The 20926-nt window shown below is 38.2% G+C and overlaps 1 protein-coding gene across 1 annotated transcript in view; it reads right to left on the bottom strand.

Moving 5' to 3' along the window:
• The window catches only part of HUWE1 (HECT, UBA and WWE domain containing E3 ubiquitin protein ligase 1), a 689948-nt gene that overhangs the window by 344244 nt on the left and 324778 nt on the right, over positions 1–20926 (bottom strand). The window contains exons 27-33 of the mRNA XM_053695471.1: positions 7441–7563; positions 5812–6049; positions 4907–5134; positions 4580–4702; positions 3997–4092; positions 3145–3414; positions 2893–3045 (exon numbers count right to left, since the gene is read on the bottom strand). Coding sequence (XP_053551446.1) covers positions 2893–3045; positions 3145–3414; positions 3997–4092; positions 4580–4702; positions 4907–5134; positions 5812–6049; positions 7441–7563 — 1231 coding nt within the window. The remainder of the gene's footprint in view (positions 1–2892; positions 3046–3144; positions 3415–3996; positions 4093–4579; positions 4703–4906; positions 5135–5811; positions 6050–7440; positions 7564–20926) is intronic.

The raw sequence follows: 20926 nt of genomic DNA, 5'->3' as shown, positions 1-20926 counted from the left end.
AATTGAGTTATTTGGGCAAAGATTTCCGGATGGAGTTCCCACTCCCCCGGATGAAATGTCTGACGACTCAGAAAATCCGCTTCCCAATTTTCCACTCCTGGGATGTGGATTGCAGACAAGTGGCAGGAGTGATCCTCCGCCCATTGAATTATTTTGGTCACTTCTTCCATCGCCAGGGAACTCCTTGTTCCCCCCTGATGATTGATATATGCAACAGTCGTCATGTTGTCTGATTGAAACCTTATGAATTTGGCCTTTGCTAGTTGAGGCCAAGCTTTGAGAGCATTGAATATCGCTCTCAGTTCCAGAATGTTTATTGGGAGAAGAGATTCTTCCCGAGACCATAGACCCTGAGCTTTCAGGGGTTCCCAGACCGCACCCCAGCCCACCAGGCTGGCGTCGGTCGTGACAATGACCCACTCTGGTCTGCGGAAGCTCATTCCCTGTGACAGATTGTCCAGGGTCAGCCACCAACGGAGTGAATCTCTGGTCTTTTGATCTACTTGAATCGTCGGAGACAAGTCTGTATAATCCCCATTCCACTGTCTGAGCATGCACAGTTGTAATGGTCTTAGATGAATTCGTGCAAAAGGAACTATGTCCATTGCTGCAACCATCAATCCTATTACTTCCATGCACTGCGCTATGGAAGGACGAAGAACAGAATGAAGTACTTGACAAGAGCTTAGAATTTTTGATTTTCTGACCTCTGTCAGAAAAATCCTCATTTCTAAGGAATCTATTATTGTTCCCAAGAAGGGAACTCTTGTTGACGGGGACAGAGAACTTTTTTCTTTGTTCACCTTCCATCCGTGATATCTGAGAAAGGCTAGGACGATGTCCGTATGAGCCTTTGCTTTTGACAGAGACGACGCTTGAATCAGGATGTCGTCCAAGTAAGGTACTACTGCAATGCCCCTTGGTCTTAGAACCGCTAGAAGGGACCCTAGTACCTTTGTGAAAATCCTTGGAGCAGTGGCTAATCCAAATGGAAGTGCCACAAACTGGTAATGCTTGTCCAGAAAAGCGAACCTTAGGAACTGATGATGTTCCTTGTGGATAGGAATATGTAGGTACGCATCCTTTAAATCCACGGTAGTCATAAATTGATTTTCCTGGATAGTAGGTAGGATCGTTCGAATAGTTTCCATTTTGAACGATGGAACCTTGAGAAATTTGTTTAGGATCTTGAGATCCAAAATTGGTCTGAATGTTCCCTCTTTTTTGGGAACTATGAACAGGTTGGAATAAAAACCCATCCCTTGTTCTCTTATTGGAACTGGATGAATCACTCCCATCTTTAACAGGTCTTCTACACAATGTAAGAATGCCTGTCTCTTTATTTGGTTTGAAGATAATTGAGACCTGTGGAACCTTCCCCTTGGGGGTAGTTCCTTGAATTCCAGGAGATAACCTTGAGAAACTATTTCTAGCGCCCAAGGATCCTGAACATCTCTTGCCCAAGCCTGAGCAAAGAGAGAAAGTCTGCCCCCCACCAGATCCGGTCCCGGATCGGGGGCCATCCCTTCATGCTGTTTTGGTAGCAGTGGTAGGCTTCTTGGCCTGCTTACCCTTGTTCCAGCCTTGCATTGGTCTCCAGGCTGGTTTGGGTTGTGAAGAATTACCCTCTTGCTTAGAGGATGTAGAATTAGAGGCTGGTCCGTTTCTGCGAAAGGGACGAAAATTAGGCTTATTTTTAGCCTTAAAAGACCTATCCTGTGGGAGGGCGTGGCCCTTTCCCCCAGTGATGTCTGAAATAATCTCTTTCAAATCAGGTCCAAATAATGTTTTACCCTTGAAAGGGATGTTAAGCAATTTTGTCTTGGAAGACACATCCGCTGACCAAGACTTTAGCCAAAGCGCTCTGCGCGCCACAATAGCAAACCCTGAATTTTTCGCCGCTAATCTAGCTAATTGCAAAGCGGCATCTAAAATAAAAGAGTTAGCCAATTTAAGTGCTTGAACTCTGTCCATAACCTCCTCATACGAAGATTCTTTATTGAGCGACTTTTCTAGTTCCTCGAACCAGAAACACGCTGCCGTAGTGACAGGAACAATGCATGAAATTGGTTGTAGAAGGTAACCTTGCTGAACAAAAATCTTTTCAAGCAAACCCTCTAATTATTTATCCATAGGATCTTTGAAAGCACAACTATCTTCGATAGGAATAGTAGTGCGTTTGTTTAGAGTAGAAACCGCCCCCTCGACCTTGGGGACTGTCTGCCATAAGTCGTTTCTGGGGTCGACTATAGGAAATAATTTCTTAAATATAGGGGGGGGGGGGGGGGGGGGGGGACAAAAGGTATGCCGGGCCTTTCACACTCTTTATTTACTATGTCCGCCACCCGCTTGGGTATAGGAAAAGCGTCGGGGGGCACCGGAACCTCTAGGAACTTGCCCATCTTACATAATTTAAACACCAAAAAACTCTTAACCATCTCCGTGGAGATGTTGCCTGTGCAACGGCAAAGAGAATGACTGGGGTGGGCGGAGCCTAGGAGGGATCATGTGACCAGCTTTGCTGGGACTCTTTGCCATTTCCTGTTGGGGAAGAGAATATCCCACAAGTAAGGATGACGCCGTGGACCGGACACACCTATGTTGGAGAAATTAGTTTTCAGTTTACTGGCCCTTTAAGTCTAGGCACTGAAAGTGACATGAAAGGTAGAAATCTATATGTACTCCAGAAGAGATAAGTGACCATTAAGTAGAGGAATATTTCTGAAGCATATATTTTAGGAATGTGTCGGAAAAATTAACGTGTGTGTGTGTATATATATATATATATATATATATAATATATGGTGCATTGATTTGTCCCTTCTTGGTAACCACTTGTGAGCATATGGTATTATAATAGCCAGGCTGTTAACCAAAAACAACCCATATTACCTCAAAGAGAAGGGTCAGCAACAGAATCCGAGTGGCCAGGTTGGAAGCCTGAGGCAGGGTGGCCATCTGACTTATCCATTCTGACACAGTTTTGGTGTCATTCGTGGTCAGTGGAAGTGCAGCTTTGATGAGAACGTCAGCAGCTTCCCACACCTAGAAATAATTTTATCAATTACTACAGAGTGTACAAATAAATTAAGCAAAAAAAAAAAAAAAGTTATACATTTCAGGTGATACCACAGTGGCCCTTACCTGATTTACCACTTGCTTAAGAATCATATCACGATAATCAGCCCCGTTGCGCTTTATAGCGGTCATGATGAGGTCACACACTCTGTACACTGTGTCCGGTAGCTCATCCAGGAGATGGAAGCAGCCGGGCAGCATGGTGTCCGTGAAACTGTGAAGCTCATCCTGCTCCAAGGGTTCTGCATCTTGAAATTTCTCTAGACATTTGGCTTCTTCCTCCTCCTGCTTCTCCCGAGCTTTTCGCTCCTCCTCCTCTTTCCGACGAGCTGTTTCCTGCAAGAATAAAGGTTGTGTAGGTTTGGTCAGCAAGAGTAAGGTTTATCCAAAGTAATTTTTTAAATCTAAAAAGATTTAATTGGGAAAACATTTAGGACCCTTATAAATGCAACAAAAGACTATTTTTGGCACCAGAGATACTGCGTTTTATAAGGGATATCATCATCCATTGTTACTGGAAAGCATTAAAAGGAATGGTTATAAAAAGGGACAATCTAAAAACACAATTTCATATTGGTTTGAAGACTTTATGGAGTTATTAGTTCTATTCCGAATACCATCATACTCATTCACCCACATTAATATCCAGACCTCAACACTTGCATAAAACAACCTCCCCCGATGTTTCACCAGAGTGAAGGGAAAAGAACGTATTCACCATGTGATGGGGAAGGGGTAAGGATACAGTGATGGGAGAAAAAAAAAAGGGAAGGGTACATTAGACAGGAAGGTGGGCAAGGGGAGTGCTCAACCTTTTCTAGCGCAGGCACACAAGCTAGTGCCCTTTTAACCCTATTCATGTCAGCTGAAAACATTACATCCTGGCCAATGGTCCCCAAGATTGGGCTTGTACTGTACCTCGGGCAGCTCTGCCCTCTGTTCCATCGGGATATCTTGTCCCAACGACATGGCAATGGCTCTCAGCATCTGATCGTCCTCTGACATACTCAAGTCCTGCAGAGCAACAACAGATACCCCTGTCAGCTGGGCTGCTCTGCAGAATGGGGAGGTCAGGGCATGGGAGCATGGGTACGCAGGAAAAGAAAAAAAAGTGTCCCCATAAGGAAGTGGGCATGTCAGGGCAGTGAGTGGGAGGGGAACTGCACTGTTGTCAGGGGAACCTGTTTTGCTATGACAGGTAAGGGGGACAAAATTAATCCTTGCTAAATACCTGTACTAATCCTGCTTTTCATTATGACAGAAGAGGAAGCTGCACAGTTCAGACTCTCCCCTGACTAATAACCTGCACTACATCAAGCATATACCTTTACATCTGCTCAGCATCAGCAGATTGGCATAGAGAAGCCTGCGGTAGAAAGGGGGGTAGAGGGAGGGAAGGAGAGGAGGTGGATGTGATGGGGGAAACGAAAGGAAGAACTGGAACACAGTGATGGTAGGAAGGTGGGGGTTAGCTTACCCATCAATACTCTGTCACACTTACCCGAACAACCCCTCCAATGAGTGGTGGAGGGTGAGTGAGAAGATATTCAGTAGCCTGCTCCATGGTGCTAGTATTGATCAGTGCTTCCATTGCATGCTCCCGTGTGAAACCCATATCCATAAGCTATAGAGAGAAGGGAAGAACATGATTAGGAGACAGACTTCGTGCTATAAGTCACTAGTGATAATTTAACTACTGTGCTTTATGTCAGAACCGCTGGTAATAAAAATGGTACAAGTCAGAGTTGCTTCAGAGGGAGGTCTGGTAGTAACTACTTGACCATCACCGAATGAAAAAACGAGATCTGAACCTAAGTCACACTCCCACCTGCTGAAGGTGTTGCTGGTTGACCTGGGGTTCCCGTCTGGCTCCACTCTCATCCTGCTGGCTTTCCTCTTCACGGCTGCCCTCCCTCTCCTTACTTAGGCGTTCTCTAATGACTGGCTCACCACGCAGGATGTGGCACATGATGGCAAGCATAGATTCTGCCATGCGCCCACCATACACTTTTAGAGGCTTGCGATTCCAGAGGTTCTTTATGCATGTGAAGGCTGCCTGAAAGAAGTGGGTTGCGGTGAGCAGGGTTTTGAGTAAATTTGGAACAAGATACCTACATAAATGTTCATATCAGCCCAGTAGGGGACAGGTTGGAGTGAGAGATACTAATTCAATTGCTTTCTCTAAATATCAGTCTTTGTGTATAGACAAAGATTAATGGCGGTATGTGTTTCTCAAGTAATAGATAAGGATGTCAATACTTAATTGGGGGGGGGGGGTTGCACAAAAAGCAGCTATTTCATAAAAACAAAGGCAATTTACAGTCTATACAGATAAGCTTTGATGTTCTTAGAAGTATTTTATAATCACAGATCACAAAGACCTCTGTCAGAATAGTCACCAACTAGGTTGTTTTTCTAGGTCTCTGATGTACTCTTTCGAATAATGAGCCCCTTCAGGTTAGTTTAACTTTTACAATCAAAGGGTCATTGACTACATTACAAAAGAAAACACAAAGACTTCTATTACACCAAGCTTCAGTTTTATGTTTAGAAGAGAAGAGTACCATGTTATATAAATATACAAACATATACATTGTAGCAAAATAAAAAAGCAATTATGAGACAGCAGCTGCAGAGACAAGCATCACTCTGAAGCATCTGACCAGAAAGTCACTGGAAAGCCAGCAAGCTGAAAGGAAAAATCATAAAAGGGATACAGGATTAAGAACTTACCTTCTGTGTTACAACAAGGAAGCGCAAGGAGCTGAATTGAGGAGAGTTTTGGGCACCAGGAAGCTTGGTGGGGGGTAAAGAGTGAGGAGATTCTAAGACTGTTGTAGGATTCACCATCTTTTCCACCAACATGAGCCAAGCATCTAAAAACTCGCCAGTCCCATCTGGCAGGTCAGTATGTTCTAAGCCCTCTGCCATTGGCACCTTCCCTCCCATGGACAGGGCCCAGTTAAAAGTCCTAAAATTGACAGTGATACAAAATATTAACAGATGACAAAGGCTGTAAAATTCCTAAACCTCCAGCATAAAAACCGACATGAAGCACCTTGCAACGAAAAAACAATTTATGATGAACAGAGAAATGGCACCCAGCTGATTATCATGACATTCACAAAGTTAATGTCTAAAACATTAGAAATGTATCACACTAAATTATAAAATCAAGTTACTAAACGGATTTAAGTTAAAACTTTTTTACAAGACCAACAATACTTTTCCATATGAAGTACATAAGCTGCCTAAGCACAATTAATTATTTATAATTGAAATTTGTAAAGTGAGGTCAAATTCCTTTTCAATGAGCCTCACATAAATTCAGCTGGGGTACAGATTATTACCCACCACAGCCAGTAAGCGTTTTTCAGTAATAAAGCAGCAATCTATATTTCTACACATTCATTTTTAAACGATTGGATAATATTTTTCAGAAAACTGCAAGAAACAAGAAATCATAACCTGAAAGGTACAGCAGTAATTTGATGTTGTAGAAAAAGGAAGATTTGTATAATGACCTACAAAAGGTTGTGGTGGTAACTAATCTATTAAAAAGGTCAATACAGTGAAAAATGACACTAATTTGTTGATGCATGTAATTTTAACACCAGTGACCTGCAACTATGTTTTTAACACCTGCACTGCTGGTGCCAAGAGGAAACTGCCTCTGACCCAATCATCAGCGGTAGTGATGCACGTAAAGTGACCTAGGACTGAGCACTGATTGGCTAAACTGCATGTCTGTCAAAAGAACTGAAATAAGGGGCAGTCAGCAGAAGCTTAGATACAAGATAATTACAGAGGTAAAAAGTATATTAAAATAACTGTTGGTTGTGTAAAACTGGGGAATGGGTAATAAAGGTATTATCTTTCTTTTTAAACAACAAAAATTCTGGTGTTGACTGTCCCTTTAAGTGCATAGACTTGTAGGTTTGTCAATGTTAAAATTATATTATCTAAAAAATTAGAGCATTTAGCTTGAAATCATTAGAATGGTCCTTTAATGGAGTTGATAGTTTGTGATATAGATACAGTTCTGCTGGGCAGTATATATATAGCAGAACAATGTGTTTAAAGCAAAGATTAGCTTGAGAATAATGAATGTATTAAATATATTTGAATGCTGCTTTCATATGAATGCCAACACAAATTAAATACTCTATAAGAGGCAATTACTTTGACTTGTGCTGACAAAACAACAAGTGACAACACACAATGTGACAATAGCAAAGCCTAACCTATTTTTTTAAACCTAGACAAAAAAACAAATACAAACACTGTAGATGTTTGCAGAAACATATCTGCACTGTGCAAGACGTTACTGTTGTATCTGGGGGAAATGTGATGCTCACTTACTCAAAGAGAGCGTTGTGTCCGCCGGAGCAGAGGAACTTCTGCAGCATGAGATGATATGGATATTTTCGCTCATCAAACAGCATAGGGGAGGTAAAGCCAACGGAGCAGATGAAGAATGTCAGTCTAGCGAAGAAAGAAAGAGTAAATAAAGCTTTAAAATTTCACACACAAAAAACAAAAAAAAAACACTGTAGTGATACTGATGTGAGGTCTCCTAAAGAGACAGTAAACACCTTGAATGTTTATAATAGATGTTCAGTTACCGACATGTTCATTGTTTTGCTCTATTTTCATGTAAATTAGCTTTGAAAGGTTAGCAATTTCTAAATCTCAGACCTTGAAAACAATCCTGCTGACTTATCAAGGCTAACCCAGCTACATATATATTTATCCCTAATTTTATTTTATCAGCTAACTGCAAAACAATGTACTTTATACTGATTTTATGACAGTGGCTAGCCTTGTAGTCTGCAGACTAAAGCCCGGATTGGCTCTAGTAGTGTCAATGAGACAGGCCACTTATTTCCGACACATCTCCCCCTAGGAGGCAGATTCCCGCTTACATTGGCTTTCTATAGATGATACTGCATTTATTATTATTGGTTATTTGTAGTGCGCCAACAGATTCCGCAGAACTATAAAACATAGGCGGTATACAAGGTAGCAATTTTTGGGATCAAATGGATAGAGGGCCCTGCCTAGAGTCGCACTGTTGCAGTTAGCTCTTGTGAAGGTAATCTACAAGCAGTTGAGCTCTAAGGCTTACATTCTAAGGAGGTTCATGGCGGATAGCAATGGAGGAGAGGAACTGGTATTAGGGAAGGTTAGTGTAGGTTGTATGCATCACTGAACAGAAGAGTCTATTAGGGAGTGCTTGAAGCTTTCAAAACTAGGGGGGAGTTTTGTGGAGCGAGGCAGAGGGTTCCACAAGATGGGAGCCAGTCTGGAGAAGTCATGTAAACGGGAATGTGAAGAGGTAACGAGGAGAGTAGGAGGTTGTAAGCAGAGCAAAGGGGACAGGAGGGAGAGTATGTGGAGACAAGTTCGGAGATATAGATGGGAGCAGTGCTGTTGTGGGCTTTGTAGTCAGTCAGAATTGTGTGTTTAAAGTGAAGGTCAATTTACTAATAGTGCCCCACGGCATTGTATAGACGTTTAAAAATTAACAAGGGTTTAATTCATGAAATGTTTTATATTTATATAAAAGAATTTTTACCTATTTACCGCTGCAACGATAACTGCAGCTCTCCCGTTCGCCATTTTGTCAAATTGATTGAAAGATAACGATTCGTAAAAGAACCAATCCTTGTTATCCCCTGGGCCATGACGTTTATGCAAAGGGGCTGAACGCCCTGGGGGGAAAACAAGGATTTGTTATTTTACAAACTGTCATCTGTCAATCATTTTGACAATATGGCTGGCGGGAGAGCTGCGCTTACTGTCGCAGCGTTAAATAGGTAAAAAGTCTACAAAATATAAACATATGAAACATTTCATGAATTAAACCCTTGTTAATTTTTAAACGTCTATACAATGCCGTGGGGCACTATTAGTAACCTGACCTTCACTTTAATCCTAGAGGCAAGAGGAAGCCAGTGAAGGAATTGGAAGAGAGGTTCAGCATATGAAGAGTGAAGCGTAAGGAAAATGAGCCTGGCAGAGGCATTTATGATATTTTCAGCATATGTGATGGTTTCAACATGCAGAAGCAGATATTTCAAATGGCAAAGGAGCTGTTTGCAAACAATTTGACACACTACAACAGGTAAAATGGATCACTAGAAAATACCAAAAATGCTGTACAATGTATCTTTAAAAGGAATACAGCATGTAAATAATAGGACAATTAAATACATTAAAAATGCATAATCAACAAGGACATAATAAAAAGACATTGCAATTGCACTTACTCCAAATTGTAAATGAGCAATATAATAAAAAAAAAGGCAACAGAAAGCCTTCAATTTACGCCGGGGTTAGGTTCCAGAAGGAATGGTTGTAAAAAGAAACCGCTGTAAAATGAAACCAAGTTTACAATGTAAGTCAAGGGGAAGTGAGGGAGTTACGTTCCAGGCCCCTCTCAAAATTGACATAAGTAACCTATAATACATTATTTTTAAAGCTTTGAAATGAAGACTATAAATGCTAAACAGCATTATAAACAGTATCAAATAATCACACAACACAAAATGCATCATGAAACTAAGTTCAATAAACAAAAAAACATTTTTACTTGCATTTTTCTGTAAAAAGGTCTCTGCATTGAAACAGTAGCATATACTTTTAGCTAATATTGGGTCTGCAGCTATTCTATACATTCCAGTCTGGACTGATTTATAGGCACCCTCACCTCAAGCAGATGGGATAGAAGAAGAAAGGGAAGTTTCCTTCACGGCTGCTAGATCTTGTTGCTTTGAAAGCTGCTCGATAGCTCAGGTCTGATCTGTTCACACTCATTAATTTCAGCCTGCTTGGCTTGCATATCTTTGCTGCAACACAATCTGACAGCTCCATCTACTGGCCTGCCCTTATTTTAATCAATGTGCTGCTTCTCAGTGCTTTTCAATAGCAGTCACATGACTGAAAATAAAGGGCATAATTCTGAAATCGCATAAACTAAACCGACGCAAAACGAGTGCCGTGTGTGAGTGAGAGTGTGTATATATATATATATATATATGTACACAGTATATATATATATATATATATATATATATATATATATATATATATATATATATATATATATATATATATATATATATACACATACCTCACACCCTTTAAAACTTCACTCACAGTGTACTAACTAACTCTGCAGTAAAAGGTCCACTCTCGAGTTCTGCACACTTGCCCAGATACACAGTTCAAACTTTGGATACCTTGTATTGCTTAAATAGTTACCGGGATCTTAAATGCAGCTCGGGCCAGTGGAGAATCACAAGTAACAGTGTTACCTTGGACGTCATATGCTTGTATGCCGGGTACTACCTTGAGACTTGTCACTGACGTTCCCTTCAGTGTGGAAATGGACCGCTCTCGAGTTACTCCAATCTCACCTACTATGCCAAAACCGTTCACCTAGAATGTGGCTCAAACAGCACGAGCATGAACAGGTGATAGCGTCTTACTGATTCTAACGCGCATTTCGGGACTCCGCCCCTTTCTCAAGGAATATACAGGTAGTAGTGTGAAGGTGCTGTTTAAACCGTTATTGCTTCATACTTATTGGATACTCGTATTCACACTCTAATAACGTCACACTCCATTTGCACACGTAACATTCATTCATTATTTGTATGGAAACCCAGATTTGTATAAAGCTCACGAATCATATGTACAAAGTGAAATGAGACAGCTACAGATCGCTTAATTCACTCATGTTTATAGTGACCTATAGTATTATCCTGCCTAATTTACATTTATAAGGGATACAGAATCTCACTCCCATGTTACGGCCTCACAAGGCACGCTATATCCTACTGATAATATGTGACTACAATATAAGCAAAAACATATAATGAAAGAACCCAGAGTATCTAATTCTAATTATCTAAAGTATGTGTTATACGAACCAGCTTTTTAGCTGAGAACATACGTAACCCAGGGTATCTCATGAGGGCACCGACATCCTCACATTAACTGAGTAACTGACTCCTTTTTTTATAAACAAAAAGAATATATAAGAATGTTAAAGAAAAAAGAGAAAAGTTACAGCTTTATTAAAAGAACCAGTACCTACATAGTTATGCATCGATTGTTTAGATAATCATGTTTTTGTAAGCTTTATAGGGTCGTACCCAAATACAAATTTTCGTCATATTATGATCAATTAGGATTATTCAAGACTTAGCAAAAAATCCTCTTAGGTAATACTTAAACTCTATGACAATACCTGATATGTTCATATCCATTCTAGAGATACCCTTATATTTTCAGGAAAAAAGAAAAATTGCAGGTTTATTTAAAGAAACAGTACTTGCATGGTTCTGCACAAATTATGCAAATAAGGCTCATATTAGTTTACCAGGAACTTACCCAAATACACATTGTAGTCTTATTACAGTCAATTAGGACCATACAAGACTTTACAAATATCCTCTTGGATAGTGATTAGATCACATGGTTATAACTGATTAATTCGTATCTATTCCAGAGATACCCTTATATGTAATCATCATATATACTTTTGATTGCATCCCACATATAATCGGGTTATTTAAATGATATTGCCCCTGGAGATATCTCTATTTGTAGTCGTATTATAGTCAATTAGGAGCATTCAAGACTTTACAAATAACCTCTTGGATAGTGTTTAGATTTAATTCGTATCCTTTCTATTACAGTCAATTAGGAGCATTCAAGACTTTACAGATAACCTCTTTGATAGTGCTTAGATTACATGGTTATATGTGATCATCATATATACTTTTGATTGCATCCCACATATATTGGGTTATTTAAATGAAATTGCCCCAGGAGATATCTCTATTGAGACCTTTAGGGACCATAGTATCTAGTCTCCTGATCCACTGGGCCTCTTTCTTGAACAATAATTTCTGTCTATCTCCCCCTCTACGTAATGGGAGTACCCCATCAACAATTTGAAACCTCAACTGGCTTTTGTTGTGTGAGAATCTCGTGAAATGAAGTGCCACCGGTGAATCTTCATTTTTACCTATTGCTGCTTTATGTTGACGTATCCTGTCCCTGACCGTTTGGGTGGTCTCGCCCACATATGCCAGGCCACATGGGCATTTTATCACATATATTACATATTTGGAATTACAGGAGAACCTCCCTTTAATGGGGATCCTTTTCCCAGAGAGAGGATGGGTAATATGATCTCCTTGTTGCATTGAATGACACAGAGCACAATTCATGCAAGGAAAAGGAACCTCTCAGTCATTTCAATGGGTTTCTTTGTAGGACCCCAATCAGCACGAATCAATTCATCTCTTAAATTTCTGTTTCCCCTATATGAAAATAGTGGAGTATCATTAAATATATTTCCCACTTGGGTGTCCTCTTTCAATAGATGCCAATGTTGTAATATCCTCTTTAAATTTCTACTGTGAAAGCCAAAATGGCTGACAAATGGTAGAGAGAATTTCTTAGGGTCCTGACTCTTTTTGGTTAGGAGACTCCTATCAATATTTGCAACCTTGTTAATAATTTGTACCAAGACTTCAGTCGGGTATCCTCTATCTATACATTTTTGAGACATTTCATCTAATCTTTTTAAGCAAGTTTCAGGATCATCCACGATCCTTTTAGTTCTTAGAAGTTGGCCAAGTGGGAAATTCTTAATTAAGGAGGGTGGATGGAAACTATCATATAATAGTGTGTTATTTCTATCTGTTTCTTTTGTAAATAAATCACTACTCAATTTGTGATCTACAATTGATATAGTATCTAAGAAGCTCACTTGTGTCTTGCTTGCTTCCATAGTAAATTTTAAGGATACATGTGCAGAATTTAACCGAGATACAAATTGTGTCAATTCATCACCCCCCGTCCAGATGAAAAAAATATTGTCTATATAGTGATACCAGCCTTGCACATAGTCTCTATATCCCCGATCTCTAAAGATCACATCTTCCTCAAATTTCCAGACAAATAGGTTCGCGTAGGTAGGTGCTACATTTGAGCCCATTGCCGTTCCCTTCTTCTGGACATAAAATGCGTCTTCAAATAGAAAGAAATTCTCATACAGAATGCCAACAAAAGCCAGTTGAGGTTTCAAATTGTTGATGGGGTACTCCCATTACGTAGAGAGGGAGATGGACAGAAATTATTGTTCAAGAAAGAGGCCCAGTGGATCAGGAGACTAGATACTATGGTCCCTAAAGGTCTCAATAGAGATATCTTCTGGGGCAATTTCATTTAAATAACCCGATATATGTGGGATGCAATCAAAAGTATATATCACGATCACATATAACCATGTAATCTAAGCACTATCGAAGAGGTTATCTGTAAAGTCTTGAATGCTCCTAATTGACTGTAATGGAATGGATACAAATTAAATCGAAGCACTATCCAAGAGGTTATTTGTAAAGTCTTGAATGCTCCTAATTGACTATAATAAGGACTACAAATAGAGATATCTCCAGGGGCAATATTTAAATAACCTGATATATGTGGGATTCAATCAAAAGTATATATGATGATTACATATAAGGGTATCTCTGGAATAGATACACATTAATCAGTTATAACCATGTGATCTAATCACTATCCAAGAGGATATTTGTAAAGTCTTGAATGGTCCTAATTGACCATAATGTGACCAAAATTTGTATTTGGGTACGACCCTATAAAGCCTACATAAACATGATTATCTACACAATCGATGCATAACTATGTAGGTATTGGTTCTTTTAATAAAGCTATAACTTTTCTCTTTAACATTCTTATATATTCTTTTTGTTTATAAAAAAGGAGTCAGTTAATCAGTTAATGTGAGGATGTCGGTGTCCTCATGAGATACCCTGGGTTACGTATGTTCTCAGCTAAAAAGCTGGTTCGTATAACACATACTTTAGATCATTAGAATTAGATACTCTGGGTTCTTTCATTATATGTTTTTGCTTATATTGTAGTCACATATCAGTAGGATATAGCGTGCCTTGTGAGGCCGTAACATGGGAGTGAGATTCTGTATCCCTTATAAATGTAAATTAGGCAGGATATACTATAGGTTACTATAAACATGAGTGAATTAAGCGATCTGTAGCGGTCTCATTTCACTTTGTACATATGATTTGTGAGCTTTATACAAATCCGGGTTTCCATACAAATAATGAATGTTGCGTGTGCAAATGGAGTGTGACGTTATTGGGGGTGTGAATAAGAGTATCCAATAAGTATGAAGCAATAACGGTTTAAACAGCACCTTCACACTACTACCTGTATATTCCTTGAGAAAGGGGCGGAGTCCAAAAACGCGCATCGGAATCAGTAAGACACTATCACCTGTTCATGTTCGTGCTGTTTGAGCCACATTCTAGGGTAACGGTGAACGGTTTTGGCATAGTAGGTGAGATTGGAGTAACTCGAGAGCGGTCCATTTCCACACTGAAGGGAACGTCTGTGACAAGTCTCATGGTAGTACCTGGCATACAAGCATATGACGTCCAAGGTAACACTGTTACTTGTGATTCTCCACTGGCCCGAGCTGCATTTAAGATCCCGGTAACTATTTAAGCAATACAAGGTTTGAACTGTGTATCTGGGCAAGTGTGCAGAACTCGAGAGCAGACCTTTTACTGCAGAGTTAGTTAGTACAGTGTGAGTGAAGTTTAAAGGGTGTGAGGTTGGACCTGCATAGTATGTATATCTCCCTTCAACATAGCAAATTACACCAAACAATTGTGGCCATTCACATGTCAGCTCGATTGGAGGGACATTTATATGCACAGTATTGATATTACCACATGTAATATTATTGTAAATACACGCTTCAAGTTACAACAGGTGTCACATGTGCTTGTGTCTCTCCATGATATACAAATCAAGGATTACAAATATTTGTAGCAATTTATTATTATCTTGGGACTGTAACACAACAATATACCAAAGATATAACAAGATCCTAGAAGCATCATAAAAGTATATGGTCATTCATGCAACAACCGGAAAAGAGTGAGATGGCCTTGATCCATTAATTTTTTCAATATCTCGGATCTTTTTTCTACTACATCTTCATATATAAAGAACTATCCTGATTTGTGCAAAAGCTGAACAGTTTTTTCTATTATTTTTGAATACAGGTGGTGCTGGTCTTCACCCCCTGGGGACGCCCTGGGGGTGTTATGGTTATTAATTTACGTTGTATCAACTGTTGTGTTGCAACAATTGTTGACTTTTCATTTTTACTGTTTTAGTTGTGTATTGATGTATGGTACGGATATGTATGGTGGATGGGGTATGTGTGGATTTGAGTGAGTTTACATTCAGACTTTCCTCATTCATTATTGTACAGTGTGAAGTAACATATACAATTAAAATCCTCTGTTGAAAGATTTCTAAGACTTGTTGGCTGGGATTTATATTATATTATTATTGAGTCTAGGACCAGACTTTATCCCATGCCTGAGCATATTGCAATTTTAACGCTACTTTCCAATGGCATGGAGAGTTCACGATTTTATTCCAATTACTAGTGGGAATTCAACTCCTGGCCAGCAGGAGGCGGCAAAGAACACCCTGCAGCAAAGCTGTTAAGTGTCACTTCCCTTACCCATAGCCCTCAGTCATTCGGCCAAAGGAAAATAGAAATAGAAGATAACACAAGGGATATAGAGGTGCCTGAGGTTTATACAAAGAAAAACTGCTGTCTTAAACAACTTAAATGGCGGGTTGTGGACTCTACATGCAAGGAAAGAAAGAAATTTATCAGGTAAGCATACATTTTCTTTTCTTTCCAATGGCATGGAGAGTCCACAATTTAATTCTAATTACTAGTGGGAACCAATACCCAAAGCTAGAGGACACAGAATGAAAGAGAGGGAGAGAACAAGACAGGTGGACCTAAACAGAAGTTAACTCCGCTTGAAGAACTTTTCTCCCAAAGGAAGCCTCAGCCGAGGCAAAAGTATTAAATTTGTAGAATTTGGAAAAAGTATGCAATGAGGACCAAGTGGCCGCCATGCAGATTTGTTCCACAGAAGCTTCATTTTTGAAAGCCCAGGAAGAAGAGACAGACCTGGTGGAATCAGCTGTAATTCTCTCAGGAGGCTGTTGTCCTCCTTAAAAGGGACAGTCAATCCAAAATTGGTTCTAAGTGATACATATAAAGTGGCAAACTTATTATTTACAAATGTAGCCCAATTTTCTACCATATATTGTTTGAAAGTAAAAGGACTTACGATTTTCTACACTGCAAATTTAAAATGTCCACCTGCCCCCTCCCCTATTTCGTCATCGTCATCTACCTGTGATTGTAACTTTTCTATCCTCCACGTTCCCGTGTTTGGCGCATGTGCAATGCGCCGATTTTAGTCAAGGGGAACTTTTGAATCCGGAACTCCCGCTTATTATTATAGCGGTTTCATATGTGAGACATACCAGTGTGCTTGTCTTCATCGCTCAGGCGGATGTCCCCAGATTGGACTGTAATCCAAAGAATATGGTATGTCTATCGGATTTGATTCCTCATAATCTTTATGGAAATATTTAAGGTCATATTAAATATTTCCATAAAGATTATTATGAAGAATCAAATATATACACATATACATATACACACACACACTTTGTATTACAGTCCAATCTGGGAACAGCAGACCGAGCGATGAAGACAAGCACACTGGTACGTCTCACATATGAAACCGCTATAATACTGAGCGTTTACTTGGAATTCCGGATTAAAATGTTCCCCTTGACTAAAATCGGCACATTTCGCATGCACCGAACACGGGAGCGTGGAGGATAGAAAAGATACTACAATCACAGGCAGATGACTATGCCGATGATGAAATAGGGGAGGGGGAAGGCGTACATTTTAAAATCGGCAGTGGAGCAAATCATAAGTCTTTTTACTTTCAAACTATATATGATAAAAAAAATTGGGCTACATTTGCAAATAATCGTTTTCCACTTTATATGTATCACTTAGAACCAATTTTGGGTTGACTGTACCTTTAAGTAAGTCTCCAGCTTCTTATCCATGGGATCCTTGAAAGAAGAGCTATCCTCAATAGGGATAGTAGTTCTCTTAGCAAGAGTAGATAGCTCCCTCTACCTTAGGTACAGTGCGCCACGAGTCACGAACAGAGTCAGCAACAGGAAACATCTTCTTGAAAACAGGGTATGGGGAAAATGGAATCCCTGGCTTATCACATTCCTGAGCTATAATTTCCGACATACGGTCTGAAACTGGAAAAACTTTTATAGAAGGTGGTTTAACATCAAACACTCGGCAAAGCTTATTAGACTTCTTAGGAGTCTTAGCGACAGTAGATTCTAAGTCCTCCAAAGTGGCAAGAACCTCTTTCAAAAGCAATCTGAGGAGCTCCAGCTTAAATCTAAAATTAAACTTCCTCTGGATCTGCTGTACTAGCCACCACAGTTTCAGAGTCAGAAATTTCACCCTCAGAGACCCCTGAGGAATAATCCTCATCAGAAAACTGGGAGAGACTAATGCAGACTTAGCGGAGTCAGCATTCTTAGCATAAGATATGTTTTTATATTTCCTCTTTCTCTTACCAGTCATAGGGAAGGCTGATAAGGCCGCCGAAACTGCATTAGTGATCTGCGCAGAAAGGTTTCCTGGTAAATAAACACCCCCAGGAACTTGTTGAGGAACCACAAGGCACTGCATGTGAAATTGCTAAAGCTTGGGACGTTTGAGGAGAAAGCTGAGGCATGGCACTGACATTACTGGCACATAGGAAAATGGTTAAGAGAGAGTAACCATGTTCCAAAAGTATGCATATATAGCACTCTGGGCACTGACTAAAGGGTAGAATTACACAAAAAGGATAAATAAAAAAACTTTTATTAATAAATCTAAAAAAACAAAATAGTTTGGTTAAGTGACATACAGGATACAAATTGCACCGGTATAATTACTAGATGTGCTGAATGAATTAGATCACTAAATAATAGGATTCAGCCTATATATATTCACATTAGTAGTGATCTAATAGTGTTCCTGTGATTCCCACACAACGTTAAATAGGGGAAAAAATGTTTTCCCAATAGTATAGTATTAAATAAATAATTCAGCTGATGGCTCTGTAAAATGTAACAATGACTTCAAAGTTCCAGTCAGAGATGAGGAATCCACAGAGTTAACTTACAAAAATATATAGATTGGGTATATTGAACTCAAGTGAAACATAAATGTTATAAACGTATTCATACACTAATTAAACGGATGTCAAATTGGTCATATTATAAATCAACAGTGATTGAAGTGTTATATGAATAACTGTAGTAACACAGATCAAATAATCACCATGATGCTGCGAAACATAATTTACAGTTTATATCCAAATGAAAAGTCACTTTATTATTGTATGTTCCGTCAAATCAATCTGAGGACCTAGAGGCTAATGCATGCCCGTTTTGGTAATTCAAATGAATATACAGATATAAATAATTGGTATAATCACCCTTTATGATGAAGGGTTGAATGTCATGGCATAAAGCTATAAATGTAATGCTAGAGAATGTTCTGCATATTATCTTAGAGTCAAGATATTAACGTGTTATTTATAATCATACATTTATATTAAGCAGCATAAGTGTGTCTGCTAGGGACCCTCATTTGAACTGTGGTTAGTAAAGTGATTGTGCGACCACTGTATGACCTGACAAACTAATTTTAAGATAATTTGTAGTTGAGAGTGGCGCTACTAAAAGCTAAAAAGTATTAAAAACTAGGAGAAAAAAGTATATTTGGTTACCTACTGATTATATACTGTAACAATAATATAATATCTACAGGAATATATATCCCTATTGTAAATCACTCCACTAGATTATTGGAAACGAATGTAAACTAAGGATGATTTCTATTCATTGAATATCAAATGCATTTTTATACAGTCAAAGTATTTATTAAATTGCAGTTATAGAATAAAAACAATAATAACATTTATAGCTATATGTCTTTACAGATAAAATATTTAAATAATGACTCAACAAAATAAAATCAAATATTGATGAAATATTAAAGAGAGCCCAGATGATTTTGTCTTTCTAGGTAAAATAACGATGTCCACAAATATTACATAGATGTGTGGTCTATATGTTGAGACAACGGATTTTGTTATATTGTTGAATAGATTTTCTTAGCAACAATATTGTTTCAAAAAATCCATATATACCAAAGTTCAATTAATGGAATACCAAAGTTCAATTGAAAGAGTAGCAAAGTTCTCAAATGGACGTAAAAAATCAAGTCTGTTTGGCAGAGTGACAATCTTGCTCGTGTGTTATTTGCAATAAATTTGAGTGGCACTTTGTGAGGTATATCTGACCCACTATATAGGTGGTCTTACCTCCTGCTTCATATGTTAACCCCGCTTCGTGGATGGTCTTACCTCTTATTGAGTGCGGTTGAAGTCTCAGGGCTTACCGGTCTTTTTAAGTCTGAGTAAATGTAGCGGTGCAATATTTCGGTTTTCTTCAGCTTGCGCAAGCTCTCCTATAAACTGATGGCTTCTTTACCTGCTCTTAGTACTCCGGTGTACGCAGGTGTGAGTCTGTGTGGGGTCCGTCGGTATTCCTGCACTTAGTACTCCTCGTACGCAGGTAACAGACAGGTAACTGACAGGTAACTAGTTTCTTTCGCTCCGACCAGTATAATAGTGAACCTTTTTTAAATTGGGTTCCTTGCGATACAGCTTTCTTTCACAGTTTCTATGCGTTTCGGGCTTTTTCAAGATACTGTGATTACTCGGCTTTCCTATTCAAATAATGCCGCCATCTGATTGGTCCTGACTTTAGTTACGTCACTGGGCTCTCTTAGGATATCCTCATAGAGTTTTTTTCAGTTGAAAACCTAGGCTCTCTCTTTTCTTTAAGCTTTCCTTACTACAGACATTCCTTATTAGAAACAGTATTTTCTTAACTTAATCCCAAATAATAAAAAATAAAAATACAATTAAATGAAAAGAAAAAAAGAAAAAATGAAGGAAAACGTATCTATTTTACAACTCGATAATAGTGTTATACACAGGATACGCTTATTTTCTCATATTATAATGCGGTTTTCTCACTTTTACATTTGAATTCTGTCTTCTTAAAAAATGATTTATATCTTTTAGTTGGAATTCTCTGCCTAAAAAATGATAACCTGATAATGGATTTTGACATTAATCTAAATTTGATATCTAGAATTTTAACAATGGTATTATCGAATTCAATATAGACTATTATTTAAGGTATTAATTTAATTTGATTTAAATTTGGGTTAAAGGGATGGTGAATAAGTTTTCTGTGTCTTAAAGTGGTATTAGGATTAGTAAATTAAACTTTTCCTTAGTTTTTAATATTTCAAAATTTTGTCTACAATTAATTTAATAAATAGTTGAATTTTCATATTTTAAAAAACTTTACTCTATCTTTCTATTAGGGTGATTTAATATTTACTTCCTCAGTATTAAAAATATTTTTATCTCACTAAAGTGCTTGTGAACTTATAATTAACTAATTGATTTTTAATTTTTTAAGAATAATGTGCAAATTTTTGTGTTAAAATGCAGAATTTTTTAAATAAAGTGCAAAGTCTTTGAAAAGTGCTTGTGAACATATAATAATTATTTTAATTCTTTTAGTTATTATTTTAATTATTTTAATTATAATGGTGTCCTAAAAAGTCTTATTAAATTAATCTTATTAAATTAATCTTATTAAATTAATCTTATTAAATTAATCTTATTAAATTAATCTTATTAAATTAATCTTATTAAATTAATCTTATTAAATTAATCTTATTAAATTAATCTTATTAAATTAATCTTATTAAATT

Source organism: Bombina bombina, chromosome 12 (assembly GCF_027579735.1).
Source record: "Bombina bombina isolate aBomBom1 chromosome 12, aBomBom1.pri, whole genome shotgun sequence".
In the NCBI taxonomy this organism is placed as follows: Eukaryota; Metazoa; Chordata; class Amphibia; order Anura; family Bombinatoridae; genus Bombina; species Bombina bombina.
Note: the sequence above shows the minus strand (reverse complement) of the source record. Positions and strands in the feature narration are given on the sequence as shown.